General features: G+C 38.4%; 1 protein-coding gene across 1 annotated transcript; it reads left to right on the top strand.

Annotated features, from left to right (window-relative positions):
• Nucleotides 1-15,707: 15,707 nt before the first annotated feature.
• LOC129557452 (olfactory receptor 4C3D-like) lies at nucleotides 15,708-16,634 on the top strand. The gene has a single exon (XM_055427978.1). It carries the CDS (start codon nucleotides 15,708-15,710, stop codon nucleotides 16,632-16,634), a length of 927 nt encoding a protein of 308 aa, XP_055283953.1.
• Nucleotides 16,635-23,935: the final 7,301 nt, after the last annotated feature.

The following is a 23,935-nucleotide window of genomic DNA, read 5'->3' as shown; positions in this document are numbered from 1 at the left end:
GGTTTGTGAGGATATTTAAAGCTTGTTTAGATACTACTTTGCACTCCTTATCAAGAATCTGTCCTGATCAACTATCACTGGATTATTTCTGATAATTAAAAAATGGAGAAGTAAATAAGATTTTTGTAAAAACTAATGACAAATACATAAATAATATTTGGCTTTATTGCATAAGGATATTTTGGCTTAGTCTGGACTTTTAATTCACTGAAAATATCAGGCATTAATTGAAGGGAATGAGTTCACTATTGTTCAAGAGAACTATGAGGCATATATTTTGATAGATTCTTTATATAACTTATCATTTACCTGCAAGTATTATTAGAGAAGTTTATACTCCATTTTCTGAAAGAAAAAGATGAGACTCAATAGAGCTAAGCAACAATATTAAGCTTTTTTTCCTCTATATCACCCACTTGACAATACTGCTTATTATCATGATGTGAAAGTAGCAAAACACAGATTGGATCATTGACCACATATTAAAGATATTATTCCCATATTTTTCTGGTGGGGCTTTTATCCGCTTTAGCCCTTTGTCCACCCCTATTTTCTAGGTTACTTTCACTCTCTTGATTATTCTCATGTTAAGGGAAAGTCATCTGACTCTTTTTTCTTTTTTTTCTGCAGATATTTTATCCCTCATGCACATCCATAGCATATTCTCATGCTATGGAATTGGTTCAAAAACAACATTTAAATGGTTGAATTTCAAAGGAAGTGACACTCTGGCAAAAAAGACGTTTACAGTAAAACAGCACTCAGTCACTGAGGAGACGGGTATTTCGGGTGTGAGGTAGCGCCTTGAAGAGCTAAGTAGGTGCTCTTTTCACACAGTTTTTCCCATTGTTATGACAGTGTTAATATTTATTACTGGAAAAAGTAATCCATCATCACTTCAATTTAGGGAATTTTGACTTATTTATAAACAATAAGCTCAATCCATACAGTGTGCCAAAGATTTATGAGGGGTAGGAATCAAATATTGTGTGCTTAGTCGCTGTGTCAAGTCCAACTCTTTGCGACCCTATGGACTGTAGCCCACCAGGCTCCTCTGATCATAGGGATTCTCCAAGCAAGAGTACTGGAGTGGGTTGACATGCAGGGGGTCTTCCCAACCCAGGGATCGAACTCAGGTCTCCAGGATTGAAAGGGGATTCTTTACCATCCGAGACACCAGGGAAGCCCAAGGAATACTGGAGTGGGTAGCTTATCCCTTTTCCAGGGCCCTTCCCACCCCAGGAGTCGAACTGGTGTCTCTTGAATTGCAGATGGATTCTTTACGAGCTGAGGTATAGAGAGTTGAGTAATCCAAATATGGACTATATTTGTTCAGAACTGAAATCCCAGTGGTGAATAGATGGATAATAAGCTAGCAAACAACAAAACTAAAAGTGTAATTTTGTTAATAATGAGTAAAATGAAAAACATTTTTTAAGAGTTTGATACAGGAGAGAAGAATTGGATATAGATTTGTGCAGTTGTTTGAAGCACAGCTAGAATTTCAGTTTGGCCTGAATTTATATAACTACATTATGCCCTCCCCCTTTTTTAAAAATAAGTAGGTTATTTAAAAATGTTCATTTGAAATGGGGGCAATAACTCTCCCAATTATATAACAATAGTTTCTAGGTATTAAACCAAAATATCCTTACATAATAGATCCAAATATTATTTATGTATTTATGTCATTAATTTTTAGTAAAAACTTATTTATCCATTTAAAAATTTCTTACTGTTTTTACATATAGCACATTCAGTTCAGTTCAGTTCAGTTCAGTTGCTCAGTCGTGTCAGACTCTTTGCGACCCCATGAATCACAGCACGCCAGGCCTCCCTGTCCATCACCAACTCCCGGAGTTCACTCAAACTCATGTCCATCGAGTCGGTGATGCCATCCAGCCATCTCATTCTCTGTCGTCCCCTTCTCCTCCTGCCTGCAATCCCTCCCAGCATTACAGTCTTTTCTAGTGAGTCAACTTGTCGCATGAGGTGGCCAGAGTATTGTACATGGATATTCATAATAACCCACATAAGTAGGTAATATGTTTGTAGGATTAATATCTTCAAAGGGCAGATAAATAAGAAAACAGAATGTCTAAAAACACCTTTAGAAGCTGATAGTGAAAAAAAAGATTGAGGAATAGTGCCCTGGTTTATGTCTAGATAGACTCATCAACTGTGAGGTTTACATTCAGTAAAATTGAGACTCCTTCTCAGGAGAATTCCCGAGTGTGTGCTAAACTGTTAATGAGTTAGTTGTAATCTGTAAAGTGTATTGTAAATTGATATGTTCCCAGAATTGAAGATAGAAAAATAATAAAGGCTATAGCCTTAAGTATTTCTAAATTGAAAGAATGTCATTTGATAATACTAATTATTACACATTGAGAAGCAATTTGTTTCTTATTTTCTAGCTAAGGAACATTTTCAAATCCCTTATGATGACAACTATCCTGCAGTTAGATGTGACACAATGTTAATAATAGTCTTGAAAGAATAGAGAGCATTGGATGAAGTGACAGAAGAATTCTTCCCTTGTGCTAGCTAGGTTACTAAGAACAAGCCCTATTGATTTTTCTTCAGCTGCATTATCTGGCAAATGAGTCATTGTGAGGCCATTCTTCTATTCAAGAAGAGAACTTACTTGTTGAACAAATAACTGAATGATTAATAATAAGATATGAGTTTCTATTTGTGGAGCATAGGTTGACCAGACTCCAGTGAAGTTCTGCCCCTGGGAAAGTGGATCATTGCAGAGGTTGATGGGAGTTCACCGAATAGTGACTAGTGCCTCAGTCAGAAGAGAAACAGCCTCAAAGGGGTGCAGTTGAGATAATGCAAGTTAGCAGATTGGAAATAGCATTCTGAATTCTTTTAGCTCAGGTTCTATTACTCAAAGTAGAACATCTCTATAGATGTGTTTTCTAAGGTATAGACTATAAATTTTTCACAAATTAAATTCAAATACAGTTTCATGATTTTGTAAATAGCTTAGTTGGCTGTCTTTTTGGTAATGTCTTTTATTTAGATTAGGGACTTCTCTTGTACCTCAGTTCATAAAGAATCTGCCACAATGCATGAGACCTGGGTTCTATTCCTGGGTTGGGGAGATCCCCTGCAAACGGAAATGGAAACCATGTCAGGTATTCTTACCTGGAGAATCCCATGGACAGAGGAACCTGGTAGGTTACAGACCATGGGGTTGCAAGAATCAGACACAACTTAGCAACTAAACCACCACCACCTATTTAGATAGTGGCTCAGTCAGTAAAGAATTTGCCTGCAGTGCAGTAAGTTGAGTTAAATTCAGTTCAGCCGCTCAGTCGTGTCCAACTCTTTGCGACCCCATGAATCACAGAACGCCAGGCCTCCCTGTCCATCACCAACTCCCGGAGTTCACTCAAACTCATGTCCATCGAGTCAGTGATGCCATCCAGCGATCTCATTCTCTGTCATCCCCGTCTGCTCCCACCCCCAATCCTTCTTATCATCAGACTCTTTTCCAGTGAGTCAACTCGTCGCATGAGATGGCCAAAGTATTGCAGTTTCAGCTTTACCATCAGTCCTTCCAATGAACACCCAGGACTGATCTCCTTTAGAATGGACTGGTTGGATCTTCTTGCAGTACAAGGAACTCTCAAGAGTCCTCCAACACCACAGTTCAAAAGCATCAATTCTTCGGCGATCAGCTTTCTTCACAGCCAACTCTCACATCCATACATGACCACTGGAAAAAACATAGCCTTGACTAGACAGACCTTTGTTGGCAAAGTAATGTCTCTGCTTTTTATTATGATATCTATGGTTGGTCATAACTTTCCTCCCAAGGAGTAAGCATCTTTTAATTTCATGGCTGCAATCAGCATCTTAAGTGATTTTGCAGCCCCCCAAAATAAAGTCTGACACTGTTTCCACTGTTTTTCCATCTATTTCCCATGAAGTGATGGGACCAGATGCCATGATCTTTGTTTTCTGAATGTTGAGCTTCAAGCCAACCTTTTCACTCTCCTCTTTCACTTTCATCAAGAGGCTTTTGAGTTCCTCTTCACTTTCTGCCATAAGGGTAGTGTCATCTGCATATCTGAAGTTATTGATATTTGTCCCAGCGATTTTGTTTATAGCTTGTGCTTCTTCCAGCCCAGCGTTCCTCATGATGTATTCTGAATATAAGTTAAATAAGCAGGGTGACAATATACAACCTTGACGTATTCCTTTTCCTTGACGTATTTGGAACCAGTCTATTGTGCCATGTCCAGGTCTAACTGTTGCTTCCTGACCTGCATACAGGTTTCTCAAGAGGCAGGTCAGGTGGTCTGGTATTCCAATCTCTTTCAGAATGTTCCACAGTTTATTGTGATCCACACAGTCAAAGGCTTTGGCATAGGCAATGAAGCAGAAATAGATGTTTTTTCTGGAACTCTCTTGCTTTCTCCATGATCCAGCGGATGTTGACAATTTGATCTCTGGTCCCTCTGCCTTTTCTAAAACATGCTTGAACATCTGGAAGTTCACGGTTCACATACTGCTGAAGCCTGGCTTGGAGAATTTTGAGCATGACTTTACTAGCGTGTGATATGAGTGCAATTGTGCAGTTGTTTGAGCATTCTTTGGCATTGCCTTTCTTTGGGATTGGAATGAAGACTGACCTTTTCCAGTCCTGTGGCCACTGCTGAGTTTTCCAAATTTGCTGGCATATTGAGTGCAGCACTTTCACAGCATCATCTTTCAGGATTTGAAATAGCTCAATTGGAATTCCATCACCTCCACTAGCTTTGTTCGTAGTGATGCTCTCTAAGGCCCACTTGACTTCACATTCCAAGACGTCTGGCTCCAGGTGAGTGATCACGCCATCGGGATTATCTTGGTCGTGAAGATCTTTTTTGTAGTTATTCTGTGTATTCTTGCCACCTCTTCTTAATATCTTCTGCTTCTCTCAGGTCCATAGCATTTCTGTCTTTTATCAAGTCCATCTTTGCATGAAATGTTCTCTTGGTATCTCTAATTTTCTTGAAAAGATATCTTGTTTTTCCTATTCTGTTGTTTTCCTCTATTTCTTTGCATTGATCGCTGAGGAAGGCTTTCTTATCTCTCCTTGCTATTCTTTGAAACTCTGCATTCAGATGCTTATATCTTTCCTTTTCTCCTTTGTTTTTCGCTTCTCTTCTTTTCACAACTATTTGTAAGGCCTCCTCAGACAGCCATTTTGCTTTTCTGCATTTCTTTTCCATGGGGATGGTCTTGGTCCCTGTCTCCTGTATAATGCCACGAACCTCCCTCTAGAGTTCTTCAGGCACTCTATTTATCAGATCTAGACCCTTGAATCTATTTCTTCCTTCCACTGTATAATCATAAGTGATTTGATTTAGGTCATATCTGAATGGTCCAGTGGTTTTCCCTACTTTCTTCAGTTTAAGTCTAAATTTGGCAATATGGAATTCATGATCTGAGCCACAGTCAGCTTCTGGTCTTGTTTTTGCTAACTGTATAGAGTTTCTCCATCTTTGGCTGCAAAGAAGATAATCAATCTGATTTCTAATTGGAGAAAGGAATGGCAAACCACTTCATTATACTTGTCTTGAGAACCCCATGAACAATTTCAAAAAGCAAAATGATAGGATACTGAATGAGCAATTCCCCAGGTCGGTAGGTGCCCAGTATGCTACTGGAGATCAGTGGAGAAATAACTCCAGAAAGAATGAAGGGATGGAGCCAAAGCGAAACAAATACCCAGTTGTGAATGTGACTGGTAATAGAAGCAAGGTCCGATGTTGTAAAAAGCAATATTGCATAGGAATCTGGAATGTTAGGTCCATGAATCAAGGCACATTGCAAGTGGTCAAACAGGAGATGACAAGAGTGAACGTCGACATTCTAGGAATCAATGAACTAAAATGGACTGGAGTGGGTGAATTTAACTCAGATGACCATTATATCTACTACTGTGGGCAGGAATCCCTTAGAAGAAATGGAGTAGCCGTCATGGTCAACAAAGAGTCCGAAATGCAGTACTTGGATGCAATCTTAAAAATGACAGAATGATTTCTGTTCGTTTCCAAGGTAAACCTTTCAATATTACAGTAATTCAAGTCTATGCCCCAACCAGTAATGCTGAAGAAGCTGAAGTTGAATGGTTCTATGAAGACCTACAAGACCTTTTAGAACTAACATACAAATAAGATGTCCTTTTCATTATAGGGGACTGGAATGCAAAAGTAGGCAGTCAAGAAACACCTGGAGTAACAGGCAAATTTGGCCTTGGAGCACGAAATAAAGCAGGGCAAAGGCTAATAGAGTTTTGCCAAGAGAATGCACTGGTCATAGCAAGCACCCTCTTCCAACAACAAAAGAGCAGACTCTACACATGAACATCACCAGATGGTCAACACCAAAATCAGATTGATTATGTTCTTTGCAGCCAAAGATGGAGAAGCAGTGCAGTAAACCTGTGTCTAATCCCTGGTTCAGGAAGATCCACTGAACAAGGGCATGGCTATCCACCTCAGTATTCTTGCCTGGAGTATCCCCTGGGCAGAGGACCCTGGAGAGCTACAATCCATGGGGTTGGAAAGAGTTGGACACGACTGAGTTACTAACACTTAGCTGACTGTCTTCTTGGTAATATTTTCTATTGAGATGAAATTTGAATTCCTCTGCATGGCTTGTTTCCTATATAAATGCTAGACATTTAGAACAAGCATTTTAATTATTTAAAATCCTTTAAAACTCTGGTCCTATAAAAATAACTCCCCACTAAGTGATTGGATGATTTGCTCCCATTTTGGCCCTGATTTACTTGACTAATGCTTAGATTTGCTAACTCGAAACTCTGGTTTTTCATGATTCCTAACTCTTTTGTTCAGAATATTTCTTGTCAGTACTTGCTGGATGGAACCACACATTAGGTTACCCTGACATGATCCTAGAAATTTTAGTTGCACAATTTCTGCCTTCTACATATAGGAACCATCAGGTAACTGGGTTTTAAAGGTCACAGAGATGATATGAGACTACGTTTTTGAGGTGATTTTAGCAACTTAATGAGAATAATAATTTGAATGACTATTATGAAATCACTGAAGCAGCGGAATCATTTATATACTGATCTTGCAGGGAAAAGCCAATTCTAACTTCTTGTTTAGTTGCCTTTGTTACTATAATCACATACAATGCTCAGACTCAGAGAATTCTGCCCTTCTGCCTGACTGCTAAACTAAAATGCCTTTGTTCAGAACCCTGTGCACCTGTAGATGGTAGGAAGAAATCAATACAATTAATTAATACAATCAATATATTAATTAATAAATAATTATACATTAATAAATAAATTATAAATTAATCAATTGATAAATTTAATAATTATTGTTTATTATTGATAAATAATAAATAAATAATAAATTAATACAATTAAATTAATTAATACAATTAATTTATATAAGCCTGAGGCTTATATTCCAGGAGATATTTGCAAAATTAATGGCCTTTTTTACTGTGTTTCCGCATCTCCTTCCATTGTTGATCTATAAAAGAATCTGGCATCCAGACCCTAATATAAAGTTTTTTTTTTGTTTGCTTTTGAGACATTAGATTGCCATCTTCTAGGTCAGTCAGCTCTCCAAATAAAGTTGTATTCCTTGCCTCAACATCTCTAGTTCATTGACCCGTCCTGCAGTAAGCAGATTGAGCTTGGACTCGGTAACACAGGGACAATTATATCTAAAATGTGTCAGTCGTTCATTTGCCTTGTCTATATAAACCAGTTGTAGCCTCAGGATGAAGAGTTTTGGGTTATCAACAAATTTTAGATTGATTTATTCGTTTCTGGCAAATTACAAAAAATAAGTGTCTTTTAGTTTCTACACTGATCATGAATTGAGCAAATAAAGCATTGTGTTTATGTTTCAGCGATGTGTCCTAGAAAAAGAAGAAACGGGTGTATCTAGTATGTATAGAACAATTTTAGAGAGATTTTCTGTTTCCCTTCTTTCATATAATTTTCTGTGTGCACTTTATGTACATTTTTCTTTCCTCTTGTACTAATTTCCTTTTACTTTATTTTTCTAGTAATCACATTTAAGAAAGACTTTATGTGGTGTTTTTCTATTTTGATGAGTTATTGATCCTAATTATTTAATGAAACAACTAAGTTGGATTACATACACACAGACATACACATATCACACAAACGCACATGTAACCACACACATTTATTTGTGAGCAGCTGTGTCCACAGGGTTGGTGTTGTTTCTGAGGGTGATACTGATGATCCGCTCAAGGATGGGGTGGTAGAATCAAGAAATGTGGTTCAAGGATCAAGCCCCTCCTTCTGGAAGCATTAAATTCTGTAGCTCAATCAGTAAAGAATCTGCCTGCAATTCAGGAAACCCAGGTTCGATTCCTGGGTTGGGAAGATCCCCTGGAGAAGGAAATGGCAACCCACTTCAGTACTCCTGCCTGGAGAATTCCATGAACAGAGAAGACTGACGGGCTACAGTCCATGGGGTCACAAGAGTCAGACATGACTTAGTGACTAAACCACCACTACCAGAAAGACAGTAATTTACTTTCAGAGAAAGTGCTACTGCAGATAATTCCATCTCCACTCATCTTTTAAGAAAACACCGTGGGTTGGGAAGAGTTACTACCGAAATAATCTTCTAAAAGCCCTTCACTGGAAACATAGTCTGTTAATAATGCCTATGCTCAGGGCATGGGTCTTCTGAGGAACACAGGGCATTGTTGCTCCTTGAAACTTATGACACAGAGGCTCTCCTGAATATACTACTATTACTTTCCTGCTATCTAGGATTTTGTTGAATAAATCATTTAGTTTCATGAGAAAGTGAGACACAAGAAACACATATCAGCTGTAAAGGCAGCTTCTTGAATTTAAATCCACTTACAAACTGCATAGTGTTAAGAAAACTATATTTACTTATTTCTCAGACTTAAAAATGTGTCTCAGTATAGCTAATTGTGAGTATAAAATGAGAAAACATGTATAAAGTATTAGCAAAGTATTTGGAACATGGTACATAGCATGTACTAAATAATTTATTATTTTATTAATTTCATATAGATATGCATATAAATTGTCATTCTGTATAGAAATTACACTGCATTTAAATTTATCTAGAGACCAAAATAAATTTATCTTTTATGTCATCAATAAAATTATATGAATAAATGATCGAATGAATGCATATCAAAATGAGATTTTTTTAAACTTTGTATTTGTTCAGTATGCATTTAAAAATCACAAGATGTAGTGCTGTGAAGACTGTGGGGGAAATTCCTACTTTTCTGTTCATGGGTGAGCTAAAGCATACTATCACATATTTCTTGACCATTAAATAGATGGGGAAACAGTGAAAACAGTATCAGAATTTATTTTCTGGGGCTCCAAAATCACTGCAGATGGTGACTGCAGCCATGAAATTAAAAGACACTTACTCCTTGGAAGGAAAGTTATGGCCAACCTAGATAGCATATTAAAAAGTAGAGACATTACTTTGCCAACAAAGGTCTGTCTAGTCAAGGCTATGGTTTTTCCAGTGGCCATGTATGGTTTTTCCATGGTCTTTCGACTGTGAAGAAAGCTGATCGCTGAAGAATTGATGCTTTTGAACTGTGGTGTTGGAGAAGACTCTTGAGAGCCCCTTGGACTGCAAAGAGATCCAACCAGTCCATTCTAAAGGAGATCAGTCCTGGGTGTTCATTAGAAGTATTGATGCTGAAGTTGAAACGCCAATACTTTGGCCACCTCATGCGATGAGTTGACTCACTGAAAAAGACTCTGATGCTGGGACCGATTGGGGGCAGGAGAAGAAGGGGAGGATAGAGGATGAGATGGCTGGATGGCATCACTTACTCGATGGACAGAAGTTTGAGTGAACTCCAGGAGTTGGTGATGGACAGGGAGGCCTGGCGTGCTGTGATTCACGGGGTCGCAAAGAGTCAGACACAACTGAGTGACTGAACTGAACTAAACTGAATATGTGATAGTCATAATAATGTTTACACATATCAATTGACCATTAATATGCAATAATTGTTACAATGGACCAATAATATTAATGGGCCATCAATATGTAATCTTCCTTTAATACTTTATATTTTTTATTCATTTTATATTTATATTTATATTTTTGTCAATTGCTTAGATATTTGTCTATGTTAAATATTAACTCTATGTATATCCTCTAAAATAAAAATCTTTTCCAAACTAGTTAATTGATGTAGTTTCTTTTCACGAATTCCTTAAAAAGATGAAATTACTAAATATATTTATTTGGAATGTCAATGGTTGGTTAAGATTTTTCTACCATTACAGTGGAGAAAATCATCTTCTTAATAAATGAAAGTAAAATATATATATTGTTTTAAACTTTACTAAAACTTCAATCAATATTGAATTTTATATAAGATGTTGATTATATGCACAATTTTGTTAGTTTCTGGATGGAAAGGTAATTGTGTACCATTTTATGTTTTATAATGTGTTTTTTTTTTTCTAGTTATATTTCTTTATTACTAGCCTCTTCATTACTCTTATTAGTTTTTTGAGGTTAGGCAGGATGTTTTAACTAGCCTTGTATCATGGTCTTTGAAAGAACTGGAACAAAATAAACTATAATGCCTATTGATTAAATGGATAAACAGATTAAGATTTAATGAAGTCTCTGGCAAGCCACTCCAGTACTCTTGCCTAGATAATCCCATGGATGGAGGAGCCTGGTAGGCTGCAGTCCGTGGGATCGCTAAGGGGCGGACACGACTGAGCGACTTCACTTTCACTTTTCACTTTCCACTTTCACACATTGGAGCAGGAAATGGCAACCAACTCCAGTGTTCTTGCCTGGAGAATCCCAGGGACAGGGGAGTCTGGTGGGCTTCCATCTATGGGGTCACACAGAGTCGGACACGACTGAAGTGACTTAGCAGTAGCAGTAGCAGCTACTAATGATTATACTTACAGACAAAGATGGGCACAATAAAAGACAGAAATGACAGGGACCAAAGAGGATCAGAAAAGATTAGAAAAAGTGGCAATATTACACTGAAGTACTACACAAAAAAGATCTTAATAACCCAGATAACCATGATGGTGTCATCACTCATCTAGAGCCAGACATCCTGGAGTGTGAAGTCAAGTGGGCCTTAGGAAGCATTACTAGGAACAAAGCTAGTTAGAAGTGTGGAATTCCAGCTGAGCTATTTCAAATCCTAAAAGATGATGCTATGAAATTGCTGCACTCAATATGCCAGCAAATTTGGAAAACACAACAGTAGCCACAGGACTGGAAAATGTAGGTTTTCATTCCAATCCCAAAGAAGGACAATGCCAAATAACGTTCAAACTACTGTACAATTGTGCTCATTTCACATGGCAGCAAGGTAAAATGCTCAAAATCCTTCAAGCTAGGCTTCAACAGTATGTGAACAGTAAACTTTCAGATGTACAATCTGGATTTATAAATGGCAGAGGAACCGGAAATCAAATTGCCAACATACACTGGATCATAGGAAAAGCAAGGGGATTCCAGAAAAACATTTGTTTCTGCTTCACTGACTATGTGAAATCTTTTGACTGTGTGTATCACAACAAACTGGAAAAAGTGATGGGAATACCAGACCACCTTACCTGTCTCCTGAGAAACCTAAACTCGTTTCAAGAAACAACAGTTAGAACCAGACATGTAACAATGCACTAGTTCAAAATTGGGAAAGGAATACCTCAAGGCTATATATTGTCTTTTTGCTTACTTAACTTCTATGCAAAGTACATCATATGAAATGCTGGGCTGAGTTAATCAGGAACTGTAATCAAGATTGTGAGACATATCAATAACCTCAGATATGCAGATGATACCACTCTAATGGCAGAAAGTGAAGAGGAAATAAAGAGCCTCTTGTTGAGGTTGATAAAGGAGATCAGAAAAGCTGGCTGAAAGTTCACAAATGGTTAACGTATTTTGTTCTCTTCTCGTAGTATTCTGTCTTCATGTAGACCTACAGAGGAGATAAAACTTAAAGATGAGTGATGCAACAATTATCCCCTGAAGTTGTTATGTTAAATAACTGACTTGTAGGAAAGATTTGCTAAGGATGATGAAATACCCCTGGGTTTTAATTAGCTACAGCTAAAGAAACTTCATAGAATTTGCTTACAAAAAGGATACGTGGTAGCATTTTTAAGGTTCAAGAGAAAGGTCTCATGCAAAGGTACCATCTATAAATCAACAAAGATACTTATTGTAGCTGAACTAGTAGATACTTTTCAGTCTTACAAGTTTCTTTCTTTCTTGGGGAACTAACAACTGCCTGGGGATCTGCTGGACCTATGAACTTATCTCATTCCATGGACCTACGTCAGTCATGTTCATAGGTGAGATTTTTTTTTTTCCCCCAGGAAATCAAATAATCAGAGACTCTCAGGTTCAAGTGGATTTTGCAAATCATCCTCACCAATCTTACATTAAACTGCTTATTCAGGAAGCAAAACATCAAGAAAGGTAGACTCAATTCCAGTGTTATCAAACTGGAAGAAAAACATGTATCTTGTTGCCATATAAGTTAGAGTAATCAATAAATTAATTCTAATTAAATGAGAATAATTATGTAATTTCAACTTAGATAAAATTTTTTCTCCAGTTAATAATGCAACATAAGAAATTTCCTATGATGTTGTGCAGTTTTTTAGAACACTTCTGTTAAAAACTGTACACTAATCAAAGAGATGCACTGTATTGTAGCTATCAGATTTTTAAATGTTGAAGTCTGTGTAGTTTCTAAATTTTCCACACTTCATAATAATTGTGTAGAACATATATGTAAATAATTATTTATCTACTTTGAATACATTTTCCTTTACAGTTTATCCCTAGAAAGAGTATCATGGAGCCAAAGAAAAAGGAAAAAGTGATTTTTATTTCTTCATCAGGGTGTATGTGAATGTTCAGTTGTGTCTGACTCGTTTTGACCCCATGGACTGTAGCTCGAGAGGATCCTCTGTCCATGGGATTCTCCAGGCTAGAGTACTGGAGTGGTTTGTTTCCCTTCTAGGGCACCTTCCTATCCCAGGGGTTAAACCTGTGTTTCCTGTATCTCCTGCATTGGCAGGCAGATTCTTTACCACCTAGCCACTTGAGAAGCCCTTTTATTTTTTCATCAGTTCAGTTCAGTTCAGTCACTCAGTTGTGTCCGACTCTTTGCGACCCCATGAATCACAGCACACCAGGCCTCCCTGTCCATCAACAACTCCTGGAATTCACTCAAACTCATGTCCACAGAGTCGGTGATGCCATCCAGTCATCTCATTCTCTGTCGTCCCCTTCTCCTCCCTCCCCCAATCCCTCCCAGCATCAGAGTCTTTTCCAGTAAGTCAACTCGTTGCATGAGGTGGCCAAAGTATTGGAATTTCAGCTTTAGCATCAGTCCTTCCAATGAACACCCAGGATTGATCTCCTTTAGAATGGACTGGTTGGATCTCCTTGCAGACCAAGGGACTCGTTGGATCTCCTTGCAGTCCAAGGGACTCTCAAGGGTCTTCTCCAACACCACAGTTCGAAAGCATCAATTCTTTGCTGCTCAGCTTTCTTTATAGTCCAACTCTCACATCCATACGTGACCACTGGAAAAACCATAGCCTTGACTAGACAGACCTTGGTTGGCAAAGTAATGTCTCTGCTTTTTAATATGCTATCTAGGTTGGTCATAACTTTCCTTCCAAGGAGTAAGTGTTTTTTAATTTCCTGGCTGCAATCAGCATCTGCAGTGATTTTGGAGCCCCAAAAAATAAAGTCTGACACTGCTTCCACTGTTTCCCCATCTATTTCCCATGAATGGTGGGACCAGATGCCATAATCTTTGTTTTCTGAATGTTGAGCTTCAAGCCAACATTTTAACCCTGCTCTTTCACTTTCATCATTTTTTCATAGTTATCCCTAAATCACTTTTATTAGTTATGTCAAATTCTTATTTTATATACACCATACTTTTTTTCTTATATACTAGAGGATCCCACCCCAGAAAAAGGTGATGCAATATCCTGCTGCACTTTGCTTGCACATAAATATGCAATTTTCTTATTGGATTATTAAAAAATAAGCACTTTATCAACTTATTTTTGAAGAATACATTTTATTTTATTTATGTCTTTTCCTTAGGAAATTTATTTCCTCCAAACTTCTCATTCTCTTAGTAATGCAGTAGCTTCAAACCAGGAATGATGATTGATGGATGCTAGTCGGATTTAGGAGAAGGCATGTAACAGAAATACAAGGCATAGGAAGGTCATTTCTATCATGGATGAATGAGTTGCTGCTGTTTGGTAATGAAATTTCAGGCATTAAAAGGCATTTAACAGTGGTACATTTTACGACTTTAGGTGAATACATGTATATTAACATACAAAGTCCGTGTCCAAAAAATATTTGTTAAATGAGTCAACTTGTAATAGGTACTTACAGTAAGAAATAGATTTTAGATATGCTTCAGTTAGTGTATATATATATTTACCTGCAAAGTATATAATCTATTTATTTAGCTTATGTAATAAACTATTTTTTTCTCCACATTAGTTTTTTCCTTAGAACTTTGAATGTAAGGATTTCCTGTTCTTAATAGATCCTATTGTAGTTAACACCTATGCAAGAGGTGTTTTTTTTTTATCTTCCAGATCTACTGAAACTGTAAATTTATTGAATATGACTATATGTGGAACAGAATTTTTCAGAATAAAAACTAATGCTTAAAATATTATAATTATCTTGATTTTAATATGACCCAGTAACATATTCTTTCCTAAAGAGAATTATTGTTTTCATACTTACCCCATATTGTGTGCCAGAAAGTATCAGAAAGTATTAAACTAAAGTGTAGCTTCCTTTCAAATATTAATTTATGTTTCTTAAAAAAGTAATGATAAGCAAGGCTGGAGGATGAGGGCATTTGAATTCTTGCTAAGTTTATGGTCTAAGGAAGCAGGACTATTTTACCCATAGAGGATGACAACTCATCAAGCATTCACTCATAACCTAGTAGGTTTCAGATATTGCTGACGTCTTGTGTCCACCACACTAAAGTAGGGACAGTGAGGAAACATGCCTAAATAACTTTATGTGTTCTGGTAGATACCATTCAATGTGCATTCCCAAAGACTTATATACATTTCCCTAAACTGGCTGCTTGGATATATATTTGTTGGTCATATTTTTCTCTCCATGATTAGAGCTGAGGGTTCAAATATAAATTCTCCTAGAAGAAAGAAAAACTCTTTGTGAGGGATCCCTCACAATATACATATGAGAATTACGATTGTAACCTTAGAGACAGAGAGATTGGTTGGAAACATGGGGCACTCAGAAGACTTAGCAGAGTCAAATGCAGTTGGAACCAGAAGGAGAATCCAGATTGCATGAACATAGCACCATGTTTTCTCAATAAATTGCAAATTGAAAGTTTCCCTATAGATGATTTACAGGTCAGAGGTACTAGGTGTTTGACGAGATAAAAAGATATCATGGAAGAAGTAAGAAACCCTTGAAACAAGTAGTGGGGCAAGAATGCCAGGGACATGCTCTGTAGTTACAGTAACTGCTCTTTTTGTTCCAGGAAGTTCAGACAACACATCTTTCATGATTGACAGGTATCATAATTTATTCCTTTTTAGGTAATTCAGACCCCAGGAAGGTATTACTTGCTGAATGGATGTCCTCAGTCCTCCCAACAATGTGACTGAATTTGTTCTCTTGGGACTCACACAGAATCCACACTTGCAGAAAATACTCTTCATTGTCTTTTTGTTTATTTTCCTATTTACTGTGATGGCCAACCTGCTCATTGTCATCACCATCTCCTTCAGCCCCACACTTTCTGCTCCCATGTACTTCTTTCTAACTTATTTGGCCTTCATAGATGCTTCCTTCACTTCTGTCACTACTCCCAAAATAACCATTGACCTGCTGTACCAGAGGACAACCGTCTCCTGGGGTGGCTGTTTGACTCAGCTTTTTTTGGTACACTTTCTTGGAGGAACGGAGGTGATTGTCCTCATCGTCATGGCCTATGACCGCTATGTAGCCATCTGCAAGCCTCTGCACTACACGACCATCATGCGACAGGGGCTCTGCCAGCTCCTGATGGTGGTGGCCTGGATCGGGGGCATCCTGCACGCCACCGTGCAGATTCTCTTTATGGTCAACTTGACCTTCTGTGGTCCCAATGTAATTGATCACTTCATGTGTGATTTCTTCTCACTTTTGGAAATTGCCTGTGGCAACACCTACAAAATCGGAATTGTAGTGGCAGCCAACAGTGGAGCCATGTGCTTGCTCATTTTTTTCATGCTCCTCGTCTCCTACACAGTCATCCTGAGCTCCCTGAAGTCCCGCAGCTCTGAAGGACGGCACAAGGCCTTCTCTACCTGTGGGGCCCACTTTACAGTAGTGGTGCTCTATTTTATCCCTTGTATTTTCAGCTACACACGACCTGTGACTACTTACTCTGCAGACAAGTTGGTAACTGTGTTCTTTGCAATCCTCACTCCCATGCTGAATCCTATAATTTATACAGTGAGAAATATAGAAGTGAAAAATGCCATGAGGAGTTTGTTGAAGAGGAATGTAACGTAGGCTGTTCATTATATCAACAAAGTGGTGATTTACATACATAGAACAGATATTGCATGTGTGTGAGCAAAGTCTCTTCAGTCATATCCAACTTTTTGCGACATATGAACGGTAGCCCCTACCACCGAGCCACTGAGAAAGCCCATACAAAGGGTTATACCTGTCGTAAACTGTGAGAAAAAAAGAAATTGAAGATCACTGACAGAAACATTAAAGAACCTAGAAACTAGCATTTGTTGATTATTTCAAATGGCTAGGCATTTAATAGGCATTTTGATAAATTTTTTTTTCCTTTTTAAATACTTTTTTTTTATGTAGTTAATTTATTTTTTATTGGAGGCAAATTATTTTACAATATTATATTGGTTGGTTTTGCCATACATTGATATGAATTTGCCCTGGGTTTACATAAGTTCCCCCTCCTGAACCCACCTCCCACCTCCCTCCTCCCTTTATCCTCCCTCTGGGTCATCCCCGCATGTCAGCCCCGAGCATCCTATAACATACATCGACCCTGAACTAGTGATTCGTTTCACATATGACAACATACGTGTTTCAATGCCATTCTCCCAAATCATCCCACCCTCACCTTCTCCCATAGAGTCCCAAAGACTGTTCTATACATCTGTGTCTCTTTTGCTGTCTCGTATACAGGGTTATCATTTGCATCTTTCTAAATTCCATATATATGTGTTAGTATACTGTATTGGTGTTTTTCTTTCTGGCTTACTTCACTCTGTATAATAGGCTCCAGTTTCATCCACCTCATTAGAACTGATTCAAATGTATTCTTTTTAATGGCTGAATAATACTCCATTGTGTATATGTACCAAAGCTTTCTTATCCATTCGTCTGCAGATGGACATCTAGGTTGCTTCCATGTCCTGGCTATTATTTGAATGTACTTATCATGGCTTCAATATTTATGGTCATAGATTCATAATTGGCAATGGAAAGAATAACTATGAACCCCTGGTTTGGTGGTTGTAGATTATGATTTTCTCCAGTTTTATTGCTACTTTACAAGATTCTTTCTTTACGCCACTTGAATGAAAGTTGTTTTTCCATAAGATCTTGACCTCAGAACTTTTTAAGTTTGCTTTGCCTGTCGTGCAAGCAATAAGGGATACAGATTTTTAGATTGATACCTGGGGACAGACAGGACTGATGGTATATGAAAGAACTGCTGCTGATTTATTTTTCTGTGCTATGAATTTACCAAAGTCAGTTAGAGAAACACCCACAAAGGAGAAAATAATGTCATAATTTATCTTTGATTTATTTTGTGGCACAAATATTAAGCCAAAATTTCTGAAATTGCTCTTAATCTTATTTGCTTAAATGCCTCACAGTTTTTCTTGAATATAGTGTACTCGTTTTCCATATCAAGACTTGATGAGCCGTTTGAAGCAAGAAAGGTTAACATTTTTACCAAATTTAAGCAAACAGCCTACAATTGGGATCCAAAGCTATTGCAGGTCTGCTATATATATATGTATACACACACACACACAAATATTTACATTTCAAGACCCCTTTAGTATCTATCAGGCACGTTCCCCTCAGATGATTCATCTACGTACTAGTTGTTCCTTTATCATTGCCTACCTTTTACAGAGAAGCAAATTGAAGCTAAGAGAGGTTTACTAACTTAATTTACTCACATCACAAGTGCTTCATTCATAAAGTGTGTCAGGAGTTATTACATTGGGGTGCAGATTTCTTTCACAAATTTCATATACAAACTTCCAACCCATGTCTTTAAAACTCAGTATTTCTATGAAATGAAACACAGCCATATGGCATGTTTAGCTCTATAGATAAGAAATTATCGGCAGTCTTAATAATTCATTTTTTATTTCAAGAAGATGGTTTAAATATTGCTGCCACCTTATATCATATGTAGCAATATATCGCAGCACAGCAAATGGGTAGCATAATAACAGATTTATTTATTAATTTTTGTAAAAGCAAAAATCCCCATTAGATTTCTTTCAGGAGTGAATACGAATGTTAATTAATGTTGGCCTTCATAAAAGCAATGTGGCTAAGGTGAAGTTTCACAAAGTGGGGGATACCTGCAATGCTCCTCTATGCATGTGGGAAATTATCAGGTCATTCCCCATTATTACATAAATCTTATAAATCAGAGCTTCTCTGACTACAATACTCCAGTGCCTGTTTGTTCTCACAGATATCACTTTATCAAGCTCAGTGGTCAACTGAAGCTATTTCTTTCTTAGTTTGACTATACAGTAATGCCCAAGCAAGGTTCCAACTGCTTAGACCGTGTTTACTAAGTTGTACATGGCTGTCTCAAATTGATGAGAAACAGAAATTTTTCCCACAAAGTCTAGGCCTGGAAGATGGAATAATCAGCACCTAACCTATTAAAATGATTATTTACAATTGCAGGTGAGAATGAAGCATATCAAGAAAATCTAGACTAGCTGTTACATGGGTCATTTTGTTTAGTGACTATTAGGGAGGAGAGGAGAGTTACCTATGAGCACCTAGGAGTAAAGACAGCACCCTGAGTAAATGTCGCTTTTAGTCTAAGACAAAAAGAGGAGTTGAAGAGGGAAACAAAGGTCAACGCGTGCGTTTTAGAGCCTATAACAAGGGCCCAGTGGGGAAGTGAGAAGATTAATGGGGCATCATGAGAGATGTGGAAGGTGTCAGAACTGAAGGAGAAAATGCAAGGCAGTCTGATAGTCTCACTGGACAGAGTATGCTGATTTGTCAGTAAGTGTAAAGCTCGTTTAGATGCTCCTTGGCACTCATCGACTAGTTTTCTGTGATTATGATTTCAGTGTGTCTGCCCTCTCATGCCCCCTCGCAATACCTACCATCTTATTTGGGTTTCTCTTATCTTGGTTGTGGGATATCTCTTCACAGCTGCTCCAGCAAAGCGCAGCTGCTGCAACTTACCTTGGACAAGGGGTATCTCCTCAAGGCCGCCCCTCCTGACCTTGAACGTGGAGTAGCTCCTCTCAGCCCTCCTGTGCCCGTGCAGCCACCACCTCTTGGATGCGGGGTAGCTCCTCTCGGCCATCGCCCCAGACCTCGAGTGTAGGGTAGCTCCTCTTCACCACTGCCCCGACCTCGGGCATGGGGTAGCTCTTCTTGGCCATGCTTCTGTGCATGGTTGGTTGCGCCGGAGCTGCTGGCCCCAGCGTCTCGCATCTCACATGCTAGTAAAGTCATGCTCAAAATTTTCCAAGCCAGGCTTCAGCAATATGTGAACCGTGAACTTCCAGATGTTCAAGCAGGTTTTAGAAAAAGCAGAGGCACCAGAGATCAAATTGCCGATATTCACTGGATCATGGAGAAAGCAAGAGAGTTCCAGAAAAACATCTATTTCTCCTTCATTGACTATGCCAAAGCCTTTGACTGTGTGGATCACAAGAAACCATGGAAAATTTTGACAGAGATGAGAATACCAGACCACCTGACCCGCCTCTTGAGAAACCTGTATGCAGGTCAGGAAACAACAGTTAGAACTGGACATGGAATAACAGAGTGGTTCCAAACAGGAAAAGGAGTACGTCAAGGTTGTATATTGTCACCCTACTTATGTAACTTATATGCAGAGTACATCATGAGGAACACTGGGCTGGAAGAAGCACAATCTGGAATCAAGATTGCTGGGAGAAATATCAATAACATCAGATATGCAGATGACACCACACTTTGGCAGAAAGTGAAGAGGAACTCAAAGGCCTCTTGATGAAAGTGAAAGAGGAGAGTGAAAATGTTGGCTTAAAGCTCAACATTCAGAAAACAAAGATCATGGCATCTGGTCCCCATCACTTCATGGGAAATAGATGGGGAAACAGTGGAAACAGTGTCAGACTTCAATTTTTGGGCTCCAAAATCACTGCAGATGCTGATTGCAACCATGAAATTAAAAGATGCTTACTCCTTGGAAGGAAAGTTATGACCAACCTAGATAGTATATTAAAAAGCAGAGACATTACTTTGCCAACAAAGGTCCGTCTAGTCAAGGCTATGGTTTTTCCCGTGGTCATGTATGGATATGAGAGTTGGACTGTGAAGAAAGCTGATCGCCGAAGAATTGATGCTTTTGAACTGTGGTGCTGGAGAAGACTCTTGAGAGTCCCTTGGACTGCAAGGAGATCTAACAAGTCCATTCTAAAGGAGATCAGTTCTGGGTATTCATTGGAAGGACTGATGCTAAAGCTGAAACTCCAATACTTTGGCCATCTTATGCGACGAGTTGACTCACTGGGAAAGACTCTGAAGCTGGGAGGGATTGGCGGCAGGAGGACAAGGGGACGACAGAAAATGAGATGGCTGGATGGCATCACCGACTCTATGCACATGAGTTTGAGTGAACTCCGGGAGTTGGTGATGGACAGGGAGGCCTGGCGTGCTGTGAGTCATGGGGTCACAAAGAGTTGGACATGACTGAGCGACTGAACTGAACTGAACTGGCACTCATCACCAAGAATCTCTCCTGAGAATCAACCTGATTATTTATGATAATTTAAAAAATGAGACAGTGAGTATATGTGTCTTAAATCTTAAAGACATAAATACATAAATAGTGTTTGGATATGTTGTGTAAGGATAGTTTGGTTTAATATGGCCTCTTAATTCAGTGAAAACATTAATATTAGGCATTAAGTGAGAGGAATGAGCTTATTGATTGAGGCCACTATGAGGAATGCATTTTACTAGGCTTTTTACATACTTCAAATCCATTATTGTACCAACAAATTTTATTACAGGTGTTTATACCTACTTTATCAAGAAAATTAGACCCAATAGAGTTAAGCAGCAGTATCAAGTCTTTTAGACTCAGCTTCCTCTGTACCTCACAATAACAATAATACTTGATATCATGAAGTGAACATACTAAACATGGATCTGATCATTGACCACCTTGTCAATGAGACATTATTTCATTGGTTTTGGAGGGTGGCATTTTCTCCCCTTAACACTCTGTTGACCCCATTTCCCAGATTACATACACTTTCTTGATTCCTCTTGTGTCCCAGGAAAAAGTCATCCAATGATCTTTTTCTGCACAATTTTACTCTTTGTGGGCATCAGGAAAAGTGGGATGAAACAGGCTCAAGAAGCAAAATCGATATGTTCGAATTTCAAAGAAAATGAACCTTGGGTAAAAAACACATTTAGAGGAAAATCAGAACAACCTAATCATTGAGGAAATTGATACTTTGGGCAAATGTAGAGCACCGTGAAGACCTAAATATATCCTTTTTCCATAGGTATTTTCCCATTGTTATCACATATGGTAACATTAATTACTGGGAAAAACATGTGAATTCATGGTCAATTAAATTTAGGAGATTTTCACTTATTTAATTTATCACAAAATACAGGTCAGTGCATACAGTGGGCCAAGCAGTTATGGGAACTGGGTATATAACACTGAACAATAGAGACAAGAATTGTGCTTTTGAGGAACTTAAATTCCAGTGGGGAAATAAATGGATAATAAACAAGGGAGCAACTAAACTAAAAATATAGTTTTGTTAGTGGTATGAGAGACATTTTATAAGACATGGTACAGGAGAGAAGAATTGGATAGAGATTTGTGTAGCTGTTTGAAACACAGCTAGAATTTCAGTTTTGCCTGAGCTTAAAAAGCCACATTAAGTCTCTTCCTTTTAGGAAAACTAAAAGGAAAACTAAAACTAAAAAGTTTTATACTATTTAAAAACATGCATTAGGAATCGGGACAATATGTCTCCCAATAAAAGTAGTTTATGTGAGTATAAAGATTACTTACTGTTTTTACACATAACACACATAAATGGGTAATATATCTGTGGCATTACTACTTTTGAAGGACAGATGGTCAAGGGGACAGAATGTCCAAAAACATCTCCATGTGGCAATAATGAAAAAAAGTTGAGGAATACTGCCCTAATTCATGTCTAAATTGTTAGGTTAAAAACATGGCGTAACTAGACTGTTAGTTAAGGTCATCCAAGCACAGACGTTGGTCTATCACCTGTGAAGATCACATCAGTAAAACTGAGAGATGCTTTCTTCTCAGGAGTCTTCCCAGACTGTGTGGTCAGCTATGTTACTGAGCTGGTTGTAATCTGTGAATGGTGTTGCAAACTGATATTTACTACAACTGAAGTTAGGAAAAGAATGAAGGCTAGAAGGCTATTACTCTAAGCATTTCTAAATTGAAAGCTTGTCACTTGATAATGCTAATCATCATGCATTGAGAGAGAATTTAGTTCTTCTATTTCTAGCTCAGGAATATTTTCAAATCAGTTATAGTGGCCACAGTCTCGCAGTTTGATATGACATTTTTGTAATAGTAGTCTTGAAAGAGTCTTCTCTAACACCACAGTTCAAAAGCATCGATTCTTCGGTGATCAGCCTTCTTCACAGTCCAACTCTCATATCCATACATGACCACGGGAAAAACCATTGCCTTGACTAGACGGACCTTGGTTGGCAAAGTAATGTCTCTGCTTTTTAATATACTATCAAGGTTGGTCATAACTTTCCTTCCAAGGAGCAAGCGTCTTTTAATTTCATGGCTGCAATCAGCATCTGCAGTGATTTTGGAGCCCAAAAAATAAAGTCTGACACTGTTTCCACTGTTTTTCCATCTATTTCCCATGAAGTGATGGGACCAGATGCCATGATCTTTGTTTTCTGAATGTTGAGCTTCAAGCCAACCTTTTCACTCTCCTCTTTCACTTTCATCATACTGCAAGGAGATCCAACCAGTCCATTCTAAAGGAGATCAACCCTGGATGTTCATTGGAGGGACTGATGCTAAAGCTGAAACTGCAATACTTTGGCCACCTCATGCGACGAGTTGACTCACTGGAAAAGACTGTGATGCTGGGAAAGGTTGGGGGCGGGAGGAGAAGGGGACGACGGAGAATGAGATGGCTGGATGGCATCACCGACTCTGTGGACATGAGTTTGAGTGTACTCCGGGGGTTGGTGATGGACAGGGAGGCCTGGCGTGCTGTGATTCATGGGGTCGCGGAGAGTCGGACACGACTGAGCGACTGAACTGAACTGAACTGAACTGAGTCTTGAAAGAGTAGTATTCACCAGATTAGGTGATAGAAGAATTCAGTCCTGGTACTAGCTAGTTGGCCAAGAAATTCTACTGACATTTCTTCATCTGTGTTACCACACAGTGAAGCATCACATGGCCATTTTCTATGCAAGAAAACAGTTTACTTGTTGAACAAATAACTGAATGACTAATACCACAATCTGGGTTTCTGTCTGTGGAGAGTAAGCTTGACCAGATTCCAGTGAAGCTCTGC

Source organism: Moschus berezovskii, chromosome 7 (assembly GCF_049115385.1).
Source record: "Moschus berezovskii isolate FMDL1 chromosome 7, NW_MosBer_1.0, whole genome shotgun sequence".
In the NCBI taxonomy this organism is placed as follows: domain Eukaryota; kingdom Metazoa; phylum Chordata; class Mammalia; order Artiodactyla; family Moschidae; genus Moschus; species Moschus berezovskii.
Note: the sequence above shows the minus strand (reverse complement) of the source record. Positions and strands in the feature narration are given on the sequence as shown.